At 37.0% G+C, this 22,490-nt stretch overlaps 1 protein-coding gene across 2 annotated transcripts; it reads right to left on the bottom strand.

The window, feature by feature from the left end:
* Positions 1-1,029: 1,029 nt before the first annotated feature.
* On the bottom strand, positions 1,030-22,470 carry LOC127449959 (E3 ubiquitin-protein ligase MGRN1-like). 2 transcript variants are annotated; one of them, XM_051713616.1, is made up of 17 exons: positions 21,945-22,470; positions 15,715-15,833; positions 15,376-15,464; positions 14,891-15,034; positions 14,238-14,355; positions 13,979-14,045; positions 12,529-12,572; positions 12,307-12,354; positions 12,126-12,194; positions 11,857-12,016; positions 10,598-10,707; positions 10,282-10,496; positions 6,074-6,185; positions 5,947-5,992; positions 3,507-3,611; positions 3,199-3,242; positions 1,030-2,905 (listed from the first exon to the last, which is right to left on the bottom strand). In XM_051713616.1, the coding sequence occupies exons 1-16, from the start codon at positions 22,030-22,032 to the stop codon at positions 3,202-3,204; spliced, it is 1,575 nt and encodes a 524-aa protein (XP_051569576.1). In that variant the 5' UTR covers positions 22,033-22,470; the 3' UTR covers positions 1,030-2,905; positions 3,199-3,201. The 2 variants fall into 2 exon arrangements, with proteins under 2 accessions (XP_051569576.1, XP_051569575.1); XM_051713615.1 differs by lacking the exon at positions 3,199-3,242 and having other exon boundaries at positions 21,945-22,469.
* Positions 22,471-22,490: the final 20 nt, after the last annotated feature.

Raw genomic sequence — 22,490 nt, 5'->3', positions numbered from 1 at the left:
ATCAAAAGTTGAACTTGCAACATTTTCAACACTTATATTCTGGGTTCAATGCAAGTTAAGCTCAGTCAACAGCATTTGTGGTATAATTTTAATTACCATAAAAAGTATTTTCAACTCGTCCCTCCTTTTCTTAAAAAAATAAATAAATAAATAAATAAAGCAAAAATCAAGATTACAGTGAGACACTTACAATGGAAGTGAATGGGGGCCACATTTTTGAACATTAAAAGAGTCACCGTTTCAAAAGGATAGCCACAAGAAATAAAGGACATGTGTATAAACATGATTTTAGTGTGATGAAATCACTTACAAACCTTATCTGTGTAAATTTATAGCCAATGTTACAACTTTGTTGCCATGACAAAGCATGGATGCATGTCAACAAACCCTAAAATGATGATTTAAACAACTTTACAGCTCAAATAATACATGAGTTTTAAAGAATTAAAGAATTTTAGAATTAATGTAAGTGCTTTTATAAAATTATAAGCTTCACATTTCTGCCTTTAAACCCTCCAAAACTTGGCCCCATTCACTTCCATTGTAAGTGCCTCACTGTAATTTCTGCTTTTTAAAGAAATGGAGGAACGAGTCCTAAATTAATTGTTGTGGTTATCAATATTATGCCACAAATGCTGTTGATTGAGCATAACATGTACTAAACCTGGAACATTCCTTTAAATACAATAACTTGTTCCAGATAAATACAGTACACAATGATTTAAGCAGAACTCCTAAAGTATATTATTTCATTACGAGTACTTATTTTCTAAAGTGCTCAAGTGTACTTTTACACATAACACGGTGGCATAGTGGAATATTTCAATGAAATGGCACATTCTCTGAAGGAGATAAAATAATATGCATGTTCCAGAGATGTGATAAATCTTCTTACATAAATGTTATCATGCAGAGCTTTGCAAATTAATTAATTCAACACCATTAATATCAGTACAGAATGTTGTTTTTACATTTGTTTAAATACATTTACAGAGCAGCCTATAAGTACAAAGAGATATAATACTGATATAACAAAAGAGAATTTAATGTTTTTCTAAATGATCACAGCAGTTCAAAAAATTGATTTGCATTAATGTTCAGTATAAGCAATACTGGATTTATAATATCAGCTAAAATTATTTGCTCTTCAATTAAACTTTAAAGCTAAGAACATAGGTCTCACATCTAATGCTTAAACGTGGTCAGGTTACACATTTAAAGATGAACAGCTGATTTACACAAGAAAAGCACAGCTATGGGCACAAGCTATAGCAACACTTGCTTTGTTATTTAAAGGCACATATACCTATATGCATAGTGCCACAAGACACAGCATGTCTGCATGTGTGAGGAGAACAATGAGATGTCATGCATCTTATGACTCATCCAACCAGCAGTGGGTACCATTGAGTTGTTCTTTCAAGTCTTGCTGTGAAGAAACACAACCAGCCTGTCAAATATTCACAAAGTCAAACTAAAGTTATTGAAATTACATCCAAACTGACTCATGAAATGAATGCCTTCATATGTTGAAGCATTGAAAGTTTATATTACAATATAAGCAAAGAAAGAGGTAAATTGAGTCTACCATAGCTTTTTCAGTCCTCAAAATATTAAAGAACTTAAATAGCTGGACAGGCAAGCATGTTTAAAGCACTGTTAGACCATACAACATTTGGTCATAAAACTGACATGAAGTCAATGACTTCCTGGTACAACAGTATTTGATCACTATAAATATTACATCTCAATTAATTAATATATACTGAAAGATGCTTCTCTGACTCTCTTCATCTTCAGTCAATACACAAAAGGACATTTAAGCACTTAACTACAAAACATATCAAATGCACCGTTACTATTATGTTTTTATATTATTTGCTCATTCGTTTAACGCATGATCATTTGTTGAGTCGCCACAAAATGATGTAACCGTGAGACTTCATTAAAATGTGCTTTGACTATTAACCTGAACAGGTTAGTTAAGCTTTATCACTTAGTATTTTCATATACTCAAAGATCAAAGCTCTATATTCAGCATTATGTAATAATTATGTAATTGAGGTGACCTTCTCTCTCAACCTCCAAAACATCACTGTTTAAAACCACCTCACAATTATACAAAAATTAACAGGAATTAGACCTGCCCCAACCCATTTTAATATTTCATCCAAAAATGAAAATTCTGTCCTTATTTACTCAACTTCATTCTTTCCATGGAGCACAGACTTCTTTTTAAAGAAACATATTTTCCATATAACGGGAGTTCATGCTGACCACGGGACTGTTAAGATCTTAAGGAGATGAACATTATCTGCTCAACATAACACACGAGTCATATGGACTATTTATGTTGCTTTTATAGTGCTTTTTTTTGTCCTTTATGGAGCTTGCCAGCCCATAGTCAGTAAGTACGATCATTGCATGGAAAAGATTCATGTAAAGATTCTTTACAAAGTGTTCCTCAGAAGAATAAAATGACAGCATTCAGGTTTGTAATGACACGAGGATGAGTAAATGATGACAGTCTTTTCATTTTTGAGTGAACAGTCCCTTTAAGTAGGCAACTTAATGAAATGGAGCCCTAAATTCAAGCACAAGAAAGGCCTAGCAATACAACAGACCACCAGAACAAAACTCAAAAGCCAAAGTCAAGGTAAAAATAAAAGGACTGGAATTAGAACAAATTGGGTCTTGGAATGAGAGTGCATCACACAAATGAAGGGACATTAAAGGGAGGTTAATGTTGGGCTCTTTACAAAGGCTTCAAAGAAGGAGTAGGGCCTGCATGATTAATCATCCAGTTCTTCATCCTCCATGTGCAAATGGCTTGAAGGACCCAAGAGTGGCTGACTGGAGCAGCATGTACTCTGAGTGTTCAGACTTTCTGATGAGCCATATAATCCTGTGGACATGACAAATACTGCAGTTGAAATGCTATAAATATCTACAAGTCACACAGACACATTTAGATGTGATAACTGATAGACATGCCATATAAATATGAATATGCCAATTCCATATTTGATTAACTACATGGTAATGTAAAATGTATGTTTATGTAAGATTTTGGTCACACTGCCCACTCCTTAAATCTGGGAAATACTGTAAGGTTTTCTGCATAGGTGTGCATGGCACTGAGAATAAGAATAAGATCATGACAGAGAAGCAGAGAGAGGGGCACACAAGCCTACATACCATTTACTCCTCCAAACCAATAGAGCAGGAATCAGGACCTAGAGCTGCCCAGAGCAAGACCACAAGAGAGAAAGGCAGGGGAAGGAAGGTGAGGAATAAATGGCACACAGGTTAGATAAGATGAATGACCGAGAGCCAGAAAAAGAGCATTTGTCAGAAACACACAGTGTTTGTTAACGCACCAGTGTAGTAACTGGCAAAAAGGTACGAATGAACAGAGTTGTTCAATAAGGGCAAGCACAATCAAGACAATGGAACCTTTGTAAATCGGCCTCTTGTGTCTGGATGCATTAGTGTTAAGTTCTTACCAGGCAAGGACATGTCTCCCAGTGGGTCACTTTCAGTTTTGGTGAAGCTGCTGTGCTCGCTGCTACAGTCATTCATGGCCTCTTCCTCCAAATTCAGTCGATCCTCTGTACAAATTCACAAACAACAAAAACGGAAGCTGAAATCTCAAAAAGAATGGATGAAAATGTTAAAGGAATATTCCGGGTTCAATATAAGTTTAGCTCAACTGACAGCATTTGCTGCATAATGTTAATTTCAACTAGGGATGTGCACGGGTAGTCGAATACTCGAGTATTTGTTTTGAAATAAGTATTTGAAAAGTAAAAATACTATTCGAATTTGGCAACGTTTTGCTCTGCTGACCATATATACAGTGCGATGCATGTTAAATCCTGAACACACAAACTATAACTCACAGTTATAACAATGCACTGGGTGGCGCCTTTGAGCGTGGACACAAGTTGATCACATTTGATGAGCAAACCGTTCTGTCAGTACATTTAGATAGACACCAAAAAAGCGGGTTATTGTGAGAATGTGGCTTACTGCAAGAAAGCTGGGTTCCTGTTTAAATGTACTGGATAAGCAGTGTACATTTTACTCCCGTATATGTGCAACTCATCAGAAAGCGGCATCCCTGTTGCAACATAACAAACAGGGCATCCGAGAAAGACTTTCTTTTTCTTCGCTTTGCATGAGCTTAAATGCTTTCATTCTTTACTTTGTTTTCACGCATTGCTTGTTTAAATGTTTTCAACAAAAAAAAAACACAGGACATAATATAAGCTTGTTTTGGATGTAATTAGAAGCTTGTTTTTTTTAAATGGTGATGCAACCTTTATGACTAAAAAAATAATTTTACAATGTCTCTTTCTCATTAATTACCTTCATTTAAATTACAGAATATTCGAGTATTCGTTTTTTATCAGCTTAAAAATTTGAATACCAAATTATTGATGAATGCCCATCCCTAATTTCAACAAAAAATAATTTTGACTCGTCCCTCGTTTATATATATATATATATATATAAAAAACAAGCCAAGATTGCAGTTACAGTGAGACACTTGAAAAGTGAATGGGGCCAGTCCATAGGGTTAGGGTTAGCTCCATATACAGAGTCAGTTCATAGACGGTTTAAGGAAGTGACGTCTTTTTGTTTCTTGAACATTTCCTGCTAGTTGTGCATTCCAAACGGGATAAATCACCCTCCGAGGGGCACTTTGAAGGGAGAACAATCATGATAGTCATGTTGTAAGATCACTTCAAACAGAACTTCCAATAAAAATGCCTTAAAATGTTAGTTCTGATTCCAAATGACCCTTTTTACGGAGCCCCACACCTTTTAGCCTTTCAAAGCTCTCAAGTCTCGAGTCTTTCGTCAAGAGTCCGAGTAGAGTCTCAAGTCACTAAACACTATATCTTATATCCTTTTTCTTTTTAATACTCTACTTCAAAATTATAAATGATCTTTAACTCAGAGCCTTATTTAAAGGATCTGGTAATGATACTGGAAGTCCTTCAGGAATAGTTGCATTCTAATTCCTCGATTATACACAGATAAGGTTAGCAGGCAATTTTATCACACCAAAATCATATTAACACATATATTGCCTAAGACAGACATAAAACACATGTATATGATTAAGGAACTCAAGAGGGTAAGATTAACACAGCACTGGCCAAATGGATCCAAATTTTGGGATGAACTATCCCTTTAACTTGTATTGAACCCAGAACATTTCTTTAAACTATGCAACTCTACGAACTTAGCTAATATTAACTGCACTCCAAAAAATATTTTTCTTTGTCAGTATCTTTGTCATGTTTTACACTTGTTTTCAGATAATGTATTTTGAAAATAAGTGCATTTTGTCTTGTTCCACTGGTGGATTTTACTTGTTTAAGGCATAAACCCAAGAAAACACAAAATCAAATATCAAAAACAAACCCTGTTGACTTCCTTAATGCATGTTCCTGGTCTTATTCTTCACGCTTTAACAGTGCACATTATTCCAAGTATACAAAAAGGTTGGCTCTTTATTAAAATGTAATCAATGTGTAATAACTTGCTCCACCTCTGGAACTACTTTCGGCTGACATCACAAATCCCTATAACTTTTCAATCCTTCGCCTCCAACCACCTGGCTCCATCCTGGTATGTAGTGGCCACTTTGCACAATCCAATCAACTCCCAACAGATAAAATCAAGTCCTGTCCTTCATCATTTCTTTTTGAATATCCCTTTTCACTTGGAAATACAGAAGTCATGGAACTGAAATAATCCACGTAAACCACTGTTCCCAACCCAAGTTAAAATAGTCACCAAAATCTGCCAATCTAAGAAGATACAGTAAAATGCACTTATATTGCATTACAAAATTCCAGACTTTCCTAGAAAGCATTGAAACCCTTTGGTGGAGTATCCAATTTCACAGTGATCTTTGTGGAGCTGACTCACCATCTTCAGGAGAAAGTGAGTCTGGGGCATCCTCCCCAGCAGTACCCTGAGAGAGAGAGTGAAAGACATGAGAAAGGTACAGTCCATCAGGTGGGCAGTAAGGTGTTATATGGGTTGAGATGCTGACCTCAGTGGGGGCAGGGCTGCTGGACAGTAGCATGTGGGCTTGTGCGTCAGACATATCTGACAGCTTTTCTTCATCCTCCTCCTGAATGGGAGATGATGGAGAGCGCAGAGTGCTGCAAACACACAGAGACTGTCAAGACAGGAAGCTGGAATTTGACTCACTGCAGGCATGCTTACTGAGATGCTGTGAAGAGTTTCCGCTAAGAAAATTTGGTGCTGCTCAACATGTCAGAGAAAGACAAAAAACTATAGGCGGATACTATTACCGATATTTTTCCACTCACTTATTTTTGTCATCAGATCACTGCTTTCCTTAAGAATTATGCTTTACAAATTTAAAAGCTTTTTTACTGTAATAAATAATAAATAAATAACAATAATAAATAAAACAATAAATAAGTTCTATCGAACATGGATTGGATCTGTTGAAAGGCCAAAATTTTAAAAGAGAGCCACAATGAAAGATACATGGAAGATAAACAGATTGAAAAGATACAACAACAAAAAACTAAATATGATAACATAATGATTGATAATAAAAAAGGTTATTTTGTACTCTAAAACTTTTCTGCACTTCTGTTTTTGCAGTTCAGAACTCACATTTTACGCAAATGCACTGAATGATTAAAAAATATACAAATTTATACCATGCATATGTTGGGAAATTCCATAGGAATATCGACCACATCATGGAAAAATAAAAAGTTAACCAAAAAAAAAAACAGAACCCCCTTTTAAATTATGTATTATATTGGTATAATGGATAATGCCGTCCAGATAGCTAGAGGGTGCCGCTTGCTCACACAGTGCTGACTGAAGCACTGAATGAAGAATATATTTCGAAACGAAGCCTTTAAAGGTTTAGTAATTGCACAAGGCCATGTTGCGATTTCAATCTTAATTCAATCAATCATGCAGCATTAATGGATACCATACCAATATCTCAGAAGTCAATGTCTGCTGGCTTCAAAGCATTTTGAATGGTTTCCCTCATCATGTATAGGTAAGTGCTGCTTTCACAACTGTCACGTCTGTAACAACTGTTTCTCCTCATTAATGTGGCAACAAGAAAGTGTTACATTTTATATTACATGTTCTTAGGAGTGCCAGCCCTTCTACATATTGTGGCTATTATTATTTCTGGTCTGTGCATTTGATAGGGCTGCACAATTAATCGAAAAAAATAATCAAGACTACAATTACAGCTGTCACAATTATATAAAATCACAAAAAGTGTCAATTACAGCATTTCATTAAGGTGTACTCCCATTGTGACAAAAAAATGTTTTGGGGGGCTGTTGTTCGCATGAATGCGAAGGCAAATAAGAGGCATTTAAATTAGTCTAAAGACATATCAGTAATGCTCACTATCTAAATTATACTGTGTATAATTTATTCAAAATGTGAATAACACTTTGTTTTTCATGCAATTAAACTAATAATGCAATTCAGGAACTGAGTTCTCAGCTTGTTTTGTTGCATAGCCCACATAAAGAATATGGAATACAGCTGCCCCAAACTAAATAAGTATTTTAATGTAAATTCTAATAATCTAAATTAATAATCGCAACTACTGTACAATACCAAGGGAAATAATCTGCAATTATGATTTTGTCATAATCGTGCAGCTATAACATTTGAATTCACAAAGTTTTTAAAAAGTGTGTTACTAATTAATTATAAATAAACAATCGGTTTATCACATTGGCATCCTCATGCTTCTAACCGATATGCCAATTTGGTCAATAATTTGCTGATAAATACTGGTACATCAGAGCATCCCTAGATTTTGGTGTTTATTTTTGCGCTTTAAAATTATGGACTGTGCGATACAATAATAACGCAATGCATGCAAGGCTGTTTTAATGCAAAAAAAAGAGTGCCCACAAATGTTTCACTTAAACTTATTGAAATATTCAACATAAATGAAATGTATTTTAAATGGCACTCAGTGTCTGACAAAGGCAACAAAATGCAGAGCTATATAATAAAGTAACTTGAGAAATGCAAGGCTGTTATTTAAAAGATTGTCATGAGATAAACTTACAGTTGAAGTCAGAAGTTTACATATACCTTAGCCAAATTCATTTAAACTCAGGTTTTTCTGATTCCTGACATTTAATCTAAGAACTGGTGTAATTGAGTCAGGTTTGTAGGCCTCCTTGCTTGCACACGCTTTTTCAGTTCTGCCCACAAATTTTCTATCAGATTGAGGTCAGGGCTTTGTGATGGCCACTCAAACACCTAGACTTTGATGTCCTTAAGACCCATTTGTGACTGAGCTTTAACTTCATGGCTGAGGTCTTGAGATGTTGCTTTAATGTATCCACATAATTTTCCTTCCTCATGATGCCATCTATTTTGTGAAGTGCACCTGCAGCAAAGCACCCCCACAACATGATGCTGCCACCCCCATGCTTCACGGTTGGGATGGTATTCTTCGACTTGCAAGCCTTACCCTTTATCCTCCAAACATAATGATGGTCATTGTGGCCAAAAAGTTCAATTTTTGTTTCATCAGACCAGAGGTCATTTCCCCAAAAAGTAAGATCTTTGTCCCCATGTGCACTTGCAAACTGTAGTCTGGCTTTTTTATGGCGTTTTTGGAGCAGTGGCTTCATCCTTGCTGAGCAACCTTTAAGTTTATGTCGATATAGGACTCGTTTTACTGTGGATATAGATACTTGTCTACCTGTTTCCTCCAGCATCTTCACAAGGTCCTTTGCTGTTGTTTTGGGATTGATTTGCACTTTTCGCACCAAACTACATTCATCTCTAGGAGACAGAATGCATCTCCTTCCTGAGTGGTAAGATGGCTGCATGATCCCATGATGTTTATACTTGCTTAATATTGTTTGTACAGATGAACGTGGTACCTTCTGGCATTTGGAAATTGCTCCCAAGGATGAACCAGACTTGTGGAGGTCTATAATTGTTTATATATTATAGATGTATGTCCTCAAAATACACTGCTGTTTAAAAGTTTGGGGTCACTTGACTAAAATGTTTCAAATGAGTTTTGTAGACAAAAATATAATTGTGCCAACATATTAATTGATTTCATTACAAAACTAAAATTGTATTTAAAAATATATATATCTTTTTTTTAAATGGATGACTTTGACTGAATAATAAAGAAAAGCAGCCAATAAGTGCCCAGCATATAGATGGGAACTCCTTCAACACTGTTTAAAATGCATCCCAGGATGATTCTTCAAGAAGTTGGTTGAGAAAATGCCAAGAGTACATTTTTGCAAAATCTAGGCAAAGTGTGGCTACTTTGAAGATGCTAAATTTATTTTGGATTTTTATAGTCACAACATAATTCCCATTCCATTTCTGTTATTACATAGTTTAGATGACTGCTACTATTCTAAAATGTGAAAAAAAATTACAAAAGAATTACAAAAAATAAAGAACAATTAAGTGACCCTAAACTTTTGACCAGTAGTGTACATCCACAGGTACACCTCCAATTCAATTCCTATCAGAAGCTAATTGTCTAAAGGCTTGACATAATTTTCTGGAATTTTCCAAGCTGCTTAAAGGCACAGTTAACTTAGTGTATGTGAACTTCTGACCCACTGGAATTGTGATATAGTCAATTAAAAGTGAAACTATCTGTCTGTAAACAGTTGTTGGAAAAATTATTTATATCATGCACAAAGTAGATGTCCTAAACGACTTGCCAAAACTATAGTTTGCTAATATTAAATATTAAAATGAGTTTTAATGACTTCAACCTAAGTGTATGTAAACTTCTGACTTCAACTGTACATGAACTCACACAATTTGTTTGTTTCTCTTGAGAAAAATTTGTTTGTCTACATTAAAGTCATTTCTTTCAATGTTGCATTGTTTGGTTTTAAACACTTATTAAGCAGTAGCCCTATTAGCACTACCAGTTATGTATTTATGTATGGAACCATACATGCATGTGTTTGTACTGTATATTAATAATAAAAATGAGACATTGCTGAAAAATAAAATGTCAATTTGTTTGTGGTGGGGCCAGTGAAAATATAGACAAGGCAAGTACAAATCTGAACTACTGGCCTGACTGGTCCAGCTCAAAAAATCCTTATTGTTGTGCCCTGATTAAAAAAAATGTAAAAAAAAAAAAAAAAAAAAAAATGCTTACAACCGTAAACCCTTCTTAATAAAGCTACTAATCCGGTTTTGTGATATTGGGTAGCGGATCTGGTTTACCTATCTGGTGACTTGCTGACTTTGCTCTTCTGTCCACCACTGTCTCCAGAGTGCTCAGGTGAACTGAGCTGCCGGCTCTCTCCACTCAGGCTCCCAGAGAAGTTGATCTCATCATAAAGAGGCGCAGATGGAATGCCAGGGGACATGGCACCAAGCCCATTCAAAGCCTCCAGAAGGGAGATGGGCTCAAAGCCGGGAGGAACTGAGTCTGAGCTCTGGAAAAGGGGGGGGGTTATGAGAATGAGACGTGAATTCAAGTAGTACAATAAAAATGCCTTGTAGAGGGAAAGCACAAGCAGATACATAAGTGACATACTGAATGCTCATCATGATCCATGCTCTGAGCCAGCACTGGACTGAAGGAAATAGGTGAAAGCGCCCCAGGCTTCCTTCTTACAGCTCGGATCTGAAGAAGGGCTCGAAATGCTGCAGACAAACAAAAATGCCACTTTTGATTTTGGTATTCACAAAAATCCTCAATGTGTATGAAGATGCATTTCTATCTACACATACAGTGGCCCCATAAAAGTATTTAAACACTTTAGTCACACTTAATGAATTTCACTGCTTAAGAAACAATATACTGAATAAAGTTGCATCTGTAAGGGGCCTGGGTAGCTCAGTGGTAAAATACGCTGGCTACCACCCCTGGAGTTCGCTAGTTCAAATCCCAGGGCGTGCTGAGTTACTCCAGCCAGGTCTCCTAAGCAACCAAATTGGCCCAGTTGCTAGGGAGGGTAGAGTCACATGGGGTAACCTCCTCGTGGTCGCTATAATGTGGTTTGTTCTTGGTGGGGCGCATGGTGAATTGAGCGTGGTTGCCGCGGTGGATGGCGTGAAGCCTCCACACATGCTATGTCTCCGTGGCAACGCGCTTAACAAGCCACGTGATAAGATCTCAGACACGGAGGCAACTGGGATTCGTCCTCCGCCACCCGGACTGAGGCGAATCACTATCCGCCACCCGGACTAAGGTGAATCACTATGCGACCACGAGGACTTAGAGCGCATTGGGAACTGGGCATTCCAAATTGGGAGAAAAAGGGGAAAAATCCACAAAAAAAAAAAAAAACAAAACAAAAAAAAACTGCATCTGTAAACAAATGATACTAGACCTTTTGTCAAAATTAACTTTTCTGAACCATTTTTGCAATTACTTTTAACCACTTGGTCCCAACATAATTTTTGTGAAAGTATGAAGTCAGTTCCGCTCAAATTTTTACACAGGTGTCTTAGAGTAACCACAGATGTAATTCCTCACATGAACTATAGACATGTTACACTAAGTTGTTACACTAACTAGAAAGTGTACTCTTGTCTACAGTACATTTTGACCAATATATCTAGTTTTAGGATTTAAAAATGAACAAACTATTTTTGTGAAATGTTTTGCTTGAAGTACGTTTGTGCTTGATTTTGAATTTGATTTCTGTCAGATAATTTGCACTTGGTTCGACATTTTGTAAAATAATGCCACATTCATTGTTACATGCGTCTCAAGTGCCCAAATACTTTTTGGGGCAGCTGTACTTCCAAGCTGCTATTCAAATGTGACCGGTAACAGCAGTTACATACGCAGTCGACAGATCGGGCAATTGTTGGCCTGGTAGCGTAGAGTATCAGCACATGAGTTACACAGACACAGGTGCCTACAGGGTAAAATCAGAGTGTCCCGTAGATCTGACAGACACACTACACACTCATTGCTGTTGTCACTGTTCTCATCATCAGATGGCTGAGGAAAAAAATAATGAGATGATTATAATAATCATTATCGTCAATAATCATTAAATCATCAACAACCAAAAAAAGGTATCCAAGAATAGGAATAATCATCTTTTCACCTTTGTCTCTTGATTGTTCTTATTCTCAATTCCATAAATCTCCTGTAACAAGTAGCTAACACGGTCCACCTGTAGTTTAAATGCAAATGTTTATGAAAATAAATTGTTATAAAAGATTTCCAACTTTTTCCATCTCTATTTTGAACTGTGGCAGGATGTACTGTATATCCTTAAAACTCACTATTTGTTTCTGTTTCAAAGGCTTCACTGAAAAACTGCCATCAACATGCTGTAGATGAAAAAATGAAGCAAGTAATATACAACATCCAAACAAATTCAAAAAATAAGCATGTCAGGAAATTTGAGTGAAATATGAGTGGTCTCAGATGTGACGACCTCCTTCCATGTCAATACATAATAAACAAACAACATATTGTTTATTTCCTGATCAAATTCAACTCACTCTTTCAAATGCTGCCAGCAGTACATGCGCATGTCCCAAACAATCTGAAAAACCAATGACAATAAAAAATGTAGTATGACAACAACATTCACACCAGGGTCAGAAATTAACCAGGGCTAGGGGTAAAAAATGCCCCGTAGTAAATTATTGTTTTTTAATCTGTTATCTAATTTTTGTTACATCTCATAATATTCTATTCTTGGCCTATCTAGTTATGATGTTCTGCAATTAAAGCAATTGAGGAATTTGACAATAACTTACAATACACTGTTATGTGTTAGAAAAAGTATGCCCTCATAAAGGTAAAAAAAATAAAACCTGAAAATCAATTCCAGGTTTTTTTTTTTTTTTATTATTATTTAAAGGGATAGTTCACCCAAAAATGAAAATTCTCTCATCACTTTACTCATGCTATCCCAGTGGTATGACTTACTTTCTTCTGCTGAACACAAAGATTTTTAGAAAAATATCTCAGCTCTGTAGGTCTATACAATGCAAGTGAATGGTGATCAGACTTTTGTAGCTCCAAAAATCACATAAAGGCAACATAGAAGTAACCTAAAAGACTCCAGTGGTTAAATCCATATCTTCTGAAGCAATATAAAAGGTGTGGTCCTTTTTTTACTCTAAATCTCCACTTTCACTTTTACATCTGAAAGTCACATGTTGCCTGTTTGGTTTCACTTTCATATCTGAAAGTGAAAGTTAAAGTGGAGATTTAGAGTAATAAAAGGACAAATATTGTTCTGTTTCTCACCCACACATTTTATATTGCTCCTGAAGATATGGATTTAACCAGTGGAGTCATATGGATTACATTTATGTTTCTTTATGTGATTTTTGGAGCTACAAAGATCACCATTCACTTGCATTGTATGGACCTACAGAGCTGAAATACTCCAAAAAGCAGTTTGTGTTCTGCTGAAGTAAGAAAGTCATAAACATCTCGGATGGCATAAGGATGAGTAAATGATGAGAACACTTTCATTTCTGGGTGAACTATTATTATAAATAATAATAAATTAATAAAACCTGGAATTGATTTTATCATTTTTACTTTTATGATGGCATACTTTTTCTAATACATAACAGTGTATTGTAAGTTAATGTCAAATTCCACAATTGCTTTCATTGCAGAAAGTCGTACTGATGAAGGGGGTGAACTGTCCCTTTAAGTTCATTTTTTGACACTGCTACCCACTATACAAATACACTGAGGTGTTCTCATTTGGGTGTTACTTCATGCCCTAACTAGGCAATATATGGTAAAGCCACAACCAGCCATGACCGTCAACACTGTTGCGTGTCAAGACATTTTGACAGATAGTTGGTGTCTACCTTCAATGCGTCGCCCTGGGTAGTTTCACCCACAGAAAAATCTCCCTGCTAGAAATTCTAATTAGAATGAGTAAACAATTACTTTCAATGAATAAAAGTCATTAAAACATACCATCTCCTTCATCAACTACAGCCTGAATCACCATAGGAAAAACACCTCTGTCCAAATCAAAGTTGAGCTAATAAGTGTGAGAAAACACAAGCATATGTCAAGTTAAAATATTTACATACCCACAGCCAGGTCACTATAATTTTATGGCTTTTACGTGATTATGTATAAAATTAATAATGCAAAGAGGTCAATTCCTTATAAGCCAGCATGGATTTCACCATCAGAGGAGAGTGACATCACTAAACTAGACTAAACTTACATCGTCTTCCTTCCATTCAGAGAAATCAATCTTGAAGGATGGCAGGGTAAACTGCTGGCTAACCCCTCTTTTGTAATATACAGTCTCAGAGACCAACGCCGGGCTTTTTGGGCTGTATCTTCAGAGAAAGATACCATATTTTTAGAGCATGAATATCATAACAAAATCCCATTACAGAAAATTTTACGTTTGAATAGGTTTTACGCTTCTAAATACATTTGCTCTGTGTAAGACTCAGTAGGTGCGATGACTGATTATTCATTAATTGCTAAGCTTTTACATGTATGTATTTTGCATGGTCTTCAAAATGAACTATGGTAAACATGAACAGTAAATTGCTATTCTTTTCTCTGAAACTACTAACTAATTGTGCATGTACATGTAAAGTGTGCTGCTAAAAAGTTCCCCTGAGTATCTTTATTTTAGCTCCCCACTGATTTTCAATATGATATGAAATTTAATTTCATAGAATTAATTGAATACTGATAATAAACTGTAATATCATTTGATGTGAAACTACATCAGTGATGCTGTTTACTGAAGACCAGACCACTGGTTTAAGCTTATTTACACAGAGAATGTGCATGTTGTCACATTTGATCAACCCCAAGCATATCTGGAAAACAATTTAACAGAAAAGTAATACTCTTTACATTGCCATCCCATTAGAGAACTCCTCAAAAGCCTGACAGTAGATGGTGATGGCCACTCGAGCATCTGAATCAAAGGTGAAATCCACTCCATACAAGGCCCTTGGTTTGGCTCCTTCATCAGGAGTGTCAGCATCATCTTTATACCTATAAGTCACCCAATCAAAAAAACTAAATCAGCTCATTAACAAATAATCAGGCAAATAAATCAATAATGGAATAAAGAAGTATAGGTCTCTGCAGAACAAAAATGGTGTTTCTCAATCAGTAGGGGTTTTCCAACCAGGATGGGTGTTTTTCAACTATCCAATGAAAGCAGGGAATCTCTATGTAGTATGCAAATCAAGTAAAGCAGCTGAAAATGCCCATCCCAGTTTGAAAACGCTCACTGACTGGGAAATGCACACCAGTCTCAAATTAAGAATGTAGCAATAGCATAGTTCAAATTCTTTAGTGATATTACATGTGTTTAATCCAGAATTCAGTACCTGACCAATCGTAACGAGTCTTTTCTGATGTTGACAAGACTTCTCAATGTCTTGACCGGCTCATGGGGTGCTGGGGTAACATAGGGAAACTGCAACAGGCACCAATAAAACAGACACATCATTTATATTTATTGTCACTTAGTAGATGGTTTTATCCAAAGTGACTTACAAGAGAGAAGCACAACGCATACAGTAAATTATTATCAGGGCACAATAACTTTAAAAAACATAGCAAAACAAAGTTCCAATGCTGACAAATGAATGATACAGATAATAGAAATTCAATATTCAAGTAAGTGTAACTCTTTGGAATTGATGGATTGCTTTTTCAATAAGTACCTGCACTGGGCGGTTGCCAAGAAAGTTAAGATCCATGTTCTCCCCAAAGAGGTAACCCTCTGGATGAGGAGTGTCAAACTTCTCTCCTCCCATGAAAAAGTGGCTGGCAAAATAGTTTCCTTGGGAAAAGTAAACAGCTTAATTAGCCGATCTGCTTCTTCTAACTACTTAAAGTGAAATGGAGAATCAAATTTTCCTTGATATTTAAACATATAAGAGGTAACTGTACTATAAAAACATACCTCAAAACTTCCTCCCCAGTATAACATGAGCATTTTAGTTCCCACCCATTTGAAACGTCTGGTTTTGAAAACTGTGTGTTTGTGACATCACGAAACATTGCTATTTGCATTTACACCACCCACAACATGGGTCATCGCACCCTTGGCCCCGTGCAAAACGTTTGTGCACAAACTGCTCAACATTCTGTTCTTTCGCCCATCTGTGCTATTTTTAATCCTTAGTGTATGTTGGTGTAAACATGGACTAGCTGGACGTCTTTGACTGTTTGGATTAGGGATGCCATGGGCACGAGTACTCGAGTACCAGAGTACTCAGAAGTAACAGCAATGATCGATCATGAAAATAGTGCCCAACCGATATTAGCCTTTCACCGATATATCGGTGTATATGTTTACCGATATGCGCAGATATGAAAACTTTTTTCAGAACTTTCAGTATAATGCAGAAAACAATGCTTTAGAACATATGTCATTATGTAGTTTGTCCAGCAGAGTGTGCTCCGACTCCATTGTTTACAGAGCTGAGCTGACAGTGGCTCTGCAGACAGGGCAGAGTTAAGCGGTGGAGAGTTAAGCGGTGCAGAGTTAAGCGGTGCAGAGTTAAGCGGTGCAGAGTTAAGCGGTGCAGAGTTAAGCGGTGCAGAGTTAAGCGGTGTCTTCTCAGTAAGTTGCTAACCAGTTTGTGAAATACACACTGGAAAGTTAATAAACAATGACCCCATCATTTGCTCTTTTCAATATAACTAATATAACATTAACTTTGTCCCTGACAACCATGTCACTCATGTCTATTAGCCAGCTATAGTTTGTCAGTGCAGTTAGTAATGTAAACATCAGAGCATCTTTTTGCAGCTCAGCAGACAACGGTGCAGTAGGGGATTGTGTCTGTTGAGTGTTGATTTCACACTATGTTGTTACCTAGTTGGTGAGATGTAATGCTGGTCCATCATTTACTCTCCATGACAACGAGCTTATAGCTAACTAGCTAATCACGTAGCTACTTTCATTGTTGTCAGCTGAGTGGAAGCTAATGAGTAAACATGTATTCACCAAACTGTTTTGTTCAGGATTCACAGTTTGGTACCCCCTTCAACCGAACAATTCCAGTTGTTGCATTTATAAAATGTAATATTTAAAAGTCTGGTTTTCCATCGTTGAAAGTTTCCCCTGAACTTGTATAGCAGAATATGTTGTAACACCGCTTGACTAGGCAGGTGTAAATGCTTCTTGTTTTACAACCTGCTCCTAATTGACTGGCAGTATTAAAATAGTCAACATTTGACTGATACTAAAGAGTACTACTGATGTTTATTTAGCTATTTATTGTATTTTTATTTATTCTTTATTTAAATGGTGAGCATTTGACTGATACTAAACATACAGTACTGATGTTCATTTAGCTATTTATTTTATTTTTATTTTTATTTATTTAAATGGTCAGCAATTGACTGATCCTAAACATACAGTACTGATTTTTATTTAGCTATTTATTGTATTTTTATTATTCTTCATTTAAATGGTCATCAACTGACTGATACTGAACATACAGTACTGATATTTAAGCTATAATTTTAATTTATTCTTTATTTAAATGGTCAGCAATTGACTGATACTAAACATACAGTACTGATGTTTAAGCTATTTATTGTATTTTTATTTATTCTTTATTTTCTTTAGTGTTCATTTCTAGAATTTGTTGACAATGTATAATGTCAAATATTCTTTGATAAAAATATTTGTTTAAGAAAGCAGCCTTCTGAGTACCTTTGCATAGTCATATTGGTGCAAATTCGGTGCACAATCCACATAGAAAAGGTCTGTTTTCATTCTAGCTCAAATTAAATATATCGGTCACCATATCGGTAATCGGTGAATTTCCCCCCTCTAAAATCGGTATCGGTCTCAAAAATCCCATATTGGTCGGGCCCTACATGAAAACGATGATCGTTAATGATAATGTGTGACTTTTTACCATCACAATGAAAACTATACACAAACGTGTCAAAGAGGGGCCTTATTTTTTTGAAATTGATTACATTGTGATTTTCAGTGGTACCTTGATTGTAAACGATGCTGCAATGTTAGCATTTGTTCTACAAGTTTACGATAATCAAAAGAAAGATTAATCCACTGTGTTTTGAACATCTGACTCTGCACACATTTGCTAAACCAGATTTATTGTCATATAATGTAGAAACTTGGACTCATTCATGTATATTATTTAATAAAAGTGAAGGTTTAACATTGACTGTAAATCTCCCTGGGTGCCGAGTGCCGACATATTTGTGTGACGTTACACACCCACATCTCAGTGAAATCAGAGCTGAAGATTTCTGCACGAGTTGTAAGTCCAACATAAAGTGGCGTTCCATTGCAGTTTTCCCAGCATGAAGTTTAAAATTCCAAGTTAAATGGGAGGAAGCATGAATTATCACAGCAACAAACTCCAACAGAGCTTTGTTCACACAGCAGAAAAAATCTAAAATCCGATTTCTTTAGACTGACTGTTCAAACTGCAGGTTGTGTGTGGACAGATCGAATTTTTTGCTGTTTAGACTGCAGTCGCTTTTGCTAGCACGTCTACATTAGTTAGTAACAATGCAAACTTCCATATGTTCACCATGTGTGAGTGTTTATCATGCTCTCATGAAAAACATTAAATGATGCAGCATGTTATCAGAAAATACTGGCAGACAATTTGCATTCTTCTGCACGAAAGCTGCACATGGGATGCTCTTGGACTTTCCAGCACGACAATGACCCTAAGCACAAGGCCAAGTTGACCCTCCAGTGGTTACAGCAGAAAAAGGTGAATGTTCTGGAGTGGCCATCACAGTATCCTGACCTTAATATCATCGAGCCACTCTGGGGAGATCTCAAACGTGCGATTCATGCAAGACGACCAAAGACTTTGCATGACCTGGAGGCATTTTGCCAAGACGAATGGGCAGCTATACCACCTGCAAGAATTTGGGGCCTCATAGAAAACTATTACAAAAGACTGCACACTGTCATTGATGCTAAAGGGGGCAATACACAGTATTAAGAACTAAGGGTATGCAGACTTTTGAACAGGGGTCATTTCATTTTTTTCTTTGATGCCATGTTTTGTTTTATGATTGTGCCATTCTGTTATAACCTTGAATATAAGTTGAATATGAATCCCATAAGAAATAAAAGAAATGTGTTTTGCCTGCTCACTCATGTTTTCTTTAAAAATGGTACATATATTACCAATTCTCCAAGGGTATGCAAACTTTTGAGCACAACTGTATACTGTATATGTACATGTCTATGTGTGGAAGATAATAAAATGATTATATAAAATAGCATTTTATGATCCCTTTAAAGGGATAATTCACCCAAAAATTATAATTCTCTCATCATTTACTCATTCTCATGCCATACCAGATGTGTATGATTTTCTTCTGCAGAACACAAACAAAGACTTTCAGAAGGATATCTCAGCTCTGTAGCTCCACACAATGCAAGTGAATGGTGACCAACCCTGCGTCCGAATATCCATACATCCCTACTATATAGTATGCCAAAATCAGTATGCCAGAGGAGTAGTATGTCCGAACCCATAGTATTCATAAGACAGTATGCGAGAAATGCCCGGATGACCTACAACTTACAGCGGGAATCCGAAGTGTGGATCGGTTGAACAATTTCCTATCCCACAATGCATCAGGAGCTGAGGAGACATCACGTTAAAATGCTGGATTTAAAACAAATGGCAGAGAACTGCAGGGCTGAAGCTATACACAAAAAAACATTGCTCATTGTGCTTAAATGGCGGTTGTTTAACCGAACTTGAGTGGAATTTTTTTCACGGTTGTTGTTGTTGTTGTCACAACATATATTCTGGTCACAGGACCATGTGTATGTTCTCGGATGTTACTATGTCCGAATTCTATTCATACTGCCTCTCACATACCTAAAGAGCATACTGTTTTACCGGCCAAGAAGTGCGTTTCTCATCAAATACAGTACACACTGTGACAGTACGTGGTTTCGGATGCAGGATAGAACTCTGAAGCTCCAAAAAGCACATGATGGCGCTAGGAAGTGCAATCGAACCTAAAATCATGATTGTGCCCAGAGACTGCTGATATCAAGATTTATGGTGAAAAGGGAGTTACATTTTGGTCTGTTCTCACCCAAAACTGATTAGATTGCTTCGTAAGACAAGGGGTCTGTTCCAAAACCTAGTGAGCATCCTCCGGAGGCAGCATTTTAAGACATCATAGGGGTGCTCCCATTCCAAAAGGTAGGTATCTTTATTATGCTGCCTCTTGAGATATCTCGTTTTGGCCAAATTCTAAGATAGCATTGGATGTGTCCTTCCCCGGGTTGGCGATCCAAGAATGCACCGTGATGAGCTCAGCAGAAAAATAAATCAAAGATGGCGGACAAAGCAAGAGAAATTTAGATGATAAATATACTTATAATCCATTCAATTCTGAAAAGTATAGATAAATAATTGTTTAATGACACAAAACTGAACATTTCACCCAAAATGTGTGTGTTGTGCATATTTAGGCTCATTACAGGATCACGTCATTTCTCTTGCATCACCTGTATTGAAATCAGTTGCGCAAGTTGAGTGACCTGTGCGAGGAGCGCTGTTTGAAAGATGCACGGAGCTGTCACCTACTTGGGAATAGCCCCAGATTGCAGTCTGGACGATGGGGTGGAGCGACATTTCGCCCCGTCCCTAAATACCGAATAGCTCCGACACAAGGGGCAGTTCAAACTTAAAACAGTGGAACGATTTAGGTCAGGAGAAGGGTGAACATAAGGACGTTGTCGTTGCGTGAGGTGAGAGAAACTGGTCGGTGTAATATTAATATATACAAAAATAAATAACACAGTGTTCGAGAATCGAATGCAGCTTAATAGCTTAAGCACAGCTCAGTGTCATTCACAGCAAATATGAAGCACCATACTGTCTTATCAGAGAAGAACGCTGCATAATAATAGTCAGCGGGAGCTGTGGCTATTCTGTGCTGTCCACTCCATACAAATTCAGACATTGGGCTTGTTGTGCCACAGCAGCAGAGCGCTGCATAATAAAACAAGAGTTTACAATTTGCCGGTCACGTGAGGATTTAAAAGGGAAATAACTGCATGATCTGAACATTTTAAAAAGCGAATGCATGCACATGCATAACAACTTCACGAAATGATTCAGTGTGTCAGATATCAACATAAGGGACACAAACATGAGAGGCATGCATGCACATTAGAAATTCAGTTACAGGTACTGCACTAATATAACCAGAATTCTGCTCTGCAACATCACGTTTGCTTATTAAGAGAAACTTTGCACCGTTTTTTGCACTTTCTTTTGCTTTGTTTACTTTTTGAGCTTTATTATCATTCAGTAAGCTCTGCTGTATAAACCAATGAAATCAGAAGTGGGCGGAGCTACACGTGTCACCACACTCCATCCTCCAAGCTGCTCTCTTACGAAGCATCATTTCAGTAAGGATGTTGCCTTAGAAGACAGCGAGGCAGCTCACTAAGTTCTGGAACAGACTACTGAATTTAACCACTGAAGCTTAATGGATTACTTTTATGCTGCCTTTATGTGCTTTCTGGAGCTTCAAAGTTCTGGTCACCATTCACTTGCATTGTTTGGACCAACAGAACTGAAATATTCTTCTAAAAATTTTCATTTGTGTTCAACAAAGAAAAAGTCACACACATCTGGGATGTCATGAGGGTGAGTAAATAATGTGAGAATTTTCATTTATTGGTGAACTATCCCTTTAACGTGGTTTTGTTGCCAGTAGTGAACCGTTTTACTTATTTTAATGTCAAGTGTCATGGTGATGGCTGCACATGTAAGCTTGAGAGACCAATCAATCTGATATGGAACGTAAATGTTTACAATATAGTGCAATCAGACGCCACCGACACTATGATTTTAACATAAACCTCGTCACAACAAGCAGGTCGGTCTTACACAGTCAGTCTTACCTGATTTGGGAGGATATCTGTAAGCAGAATTGGCCTGGATATCGATATCCTCAACACCGGCGATTCTTCGACTAAGAATTGCACCCATTTCCTCCAGCACAGCCCGATCAAAACAAACTAGCCGTTGTGAAATGTCAACACGATCAGCGCTTTCCAACGTCAGCTGATCAACTGCTTAACATGACGAGTGTTTAATGAACATTTCTTTGCTTCGGAGTCGGATCAGAGAAGATCCGTCCAGCGTCAATATACAGTATGATGTTCAGTCCGATCTCTTAAATCTGTCTTGACACTAGATAGCAGTTGCTTCGTCTGCCACAAACGAATAGTCAATAAAACAAGATGTGAACCGGTATATCAGCACATAAAAGTCAATTCTGACTGGCAAGAAAGCGTCTTCGCCGTCCTGTGGCCACTTTTATCGTTGAGTGTTTGTCGAAACAATAATAAGAAGCTGCTCCTCTTGCTGCTCCTCTTCCTCTTCCTCTTCCTCTTCTTCTGCTGCTTCTTCTTCTATTTTTTTGGCGGATCGCAACTTAACAGCGC

The sequence above is a fragment of the Myxocyprinus asiaticus genome, chromosome 13 (genome assembly GCF_019703515.2).
Source record: "Myxocyprinus asiaticus isolate MX2 ecotype Aquarium Trade chromosome 13, UBuf_Myxa_2, whole genome shotgun sequence".
Taxonomy (NCBI): domain Eukaryota; kingdom Metazoa; phylum Chordata; class Actinopteri; order Cypriniformes; family Catostomidae; genus Myxocyprinus; species Myxocyprinus asiaticus.
The sequence above is the reverse complement of the archived record's forward strand: the minus strand, read 5'-3'. Positions and strand labels throughout refer to the sequence as shown.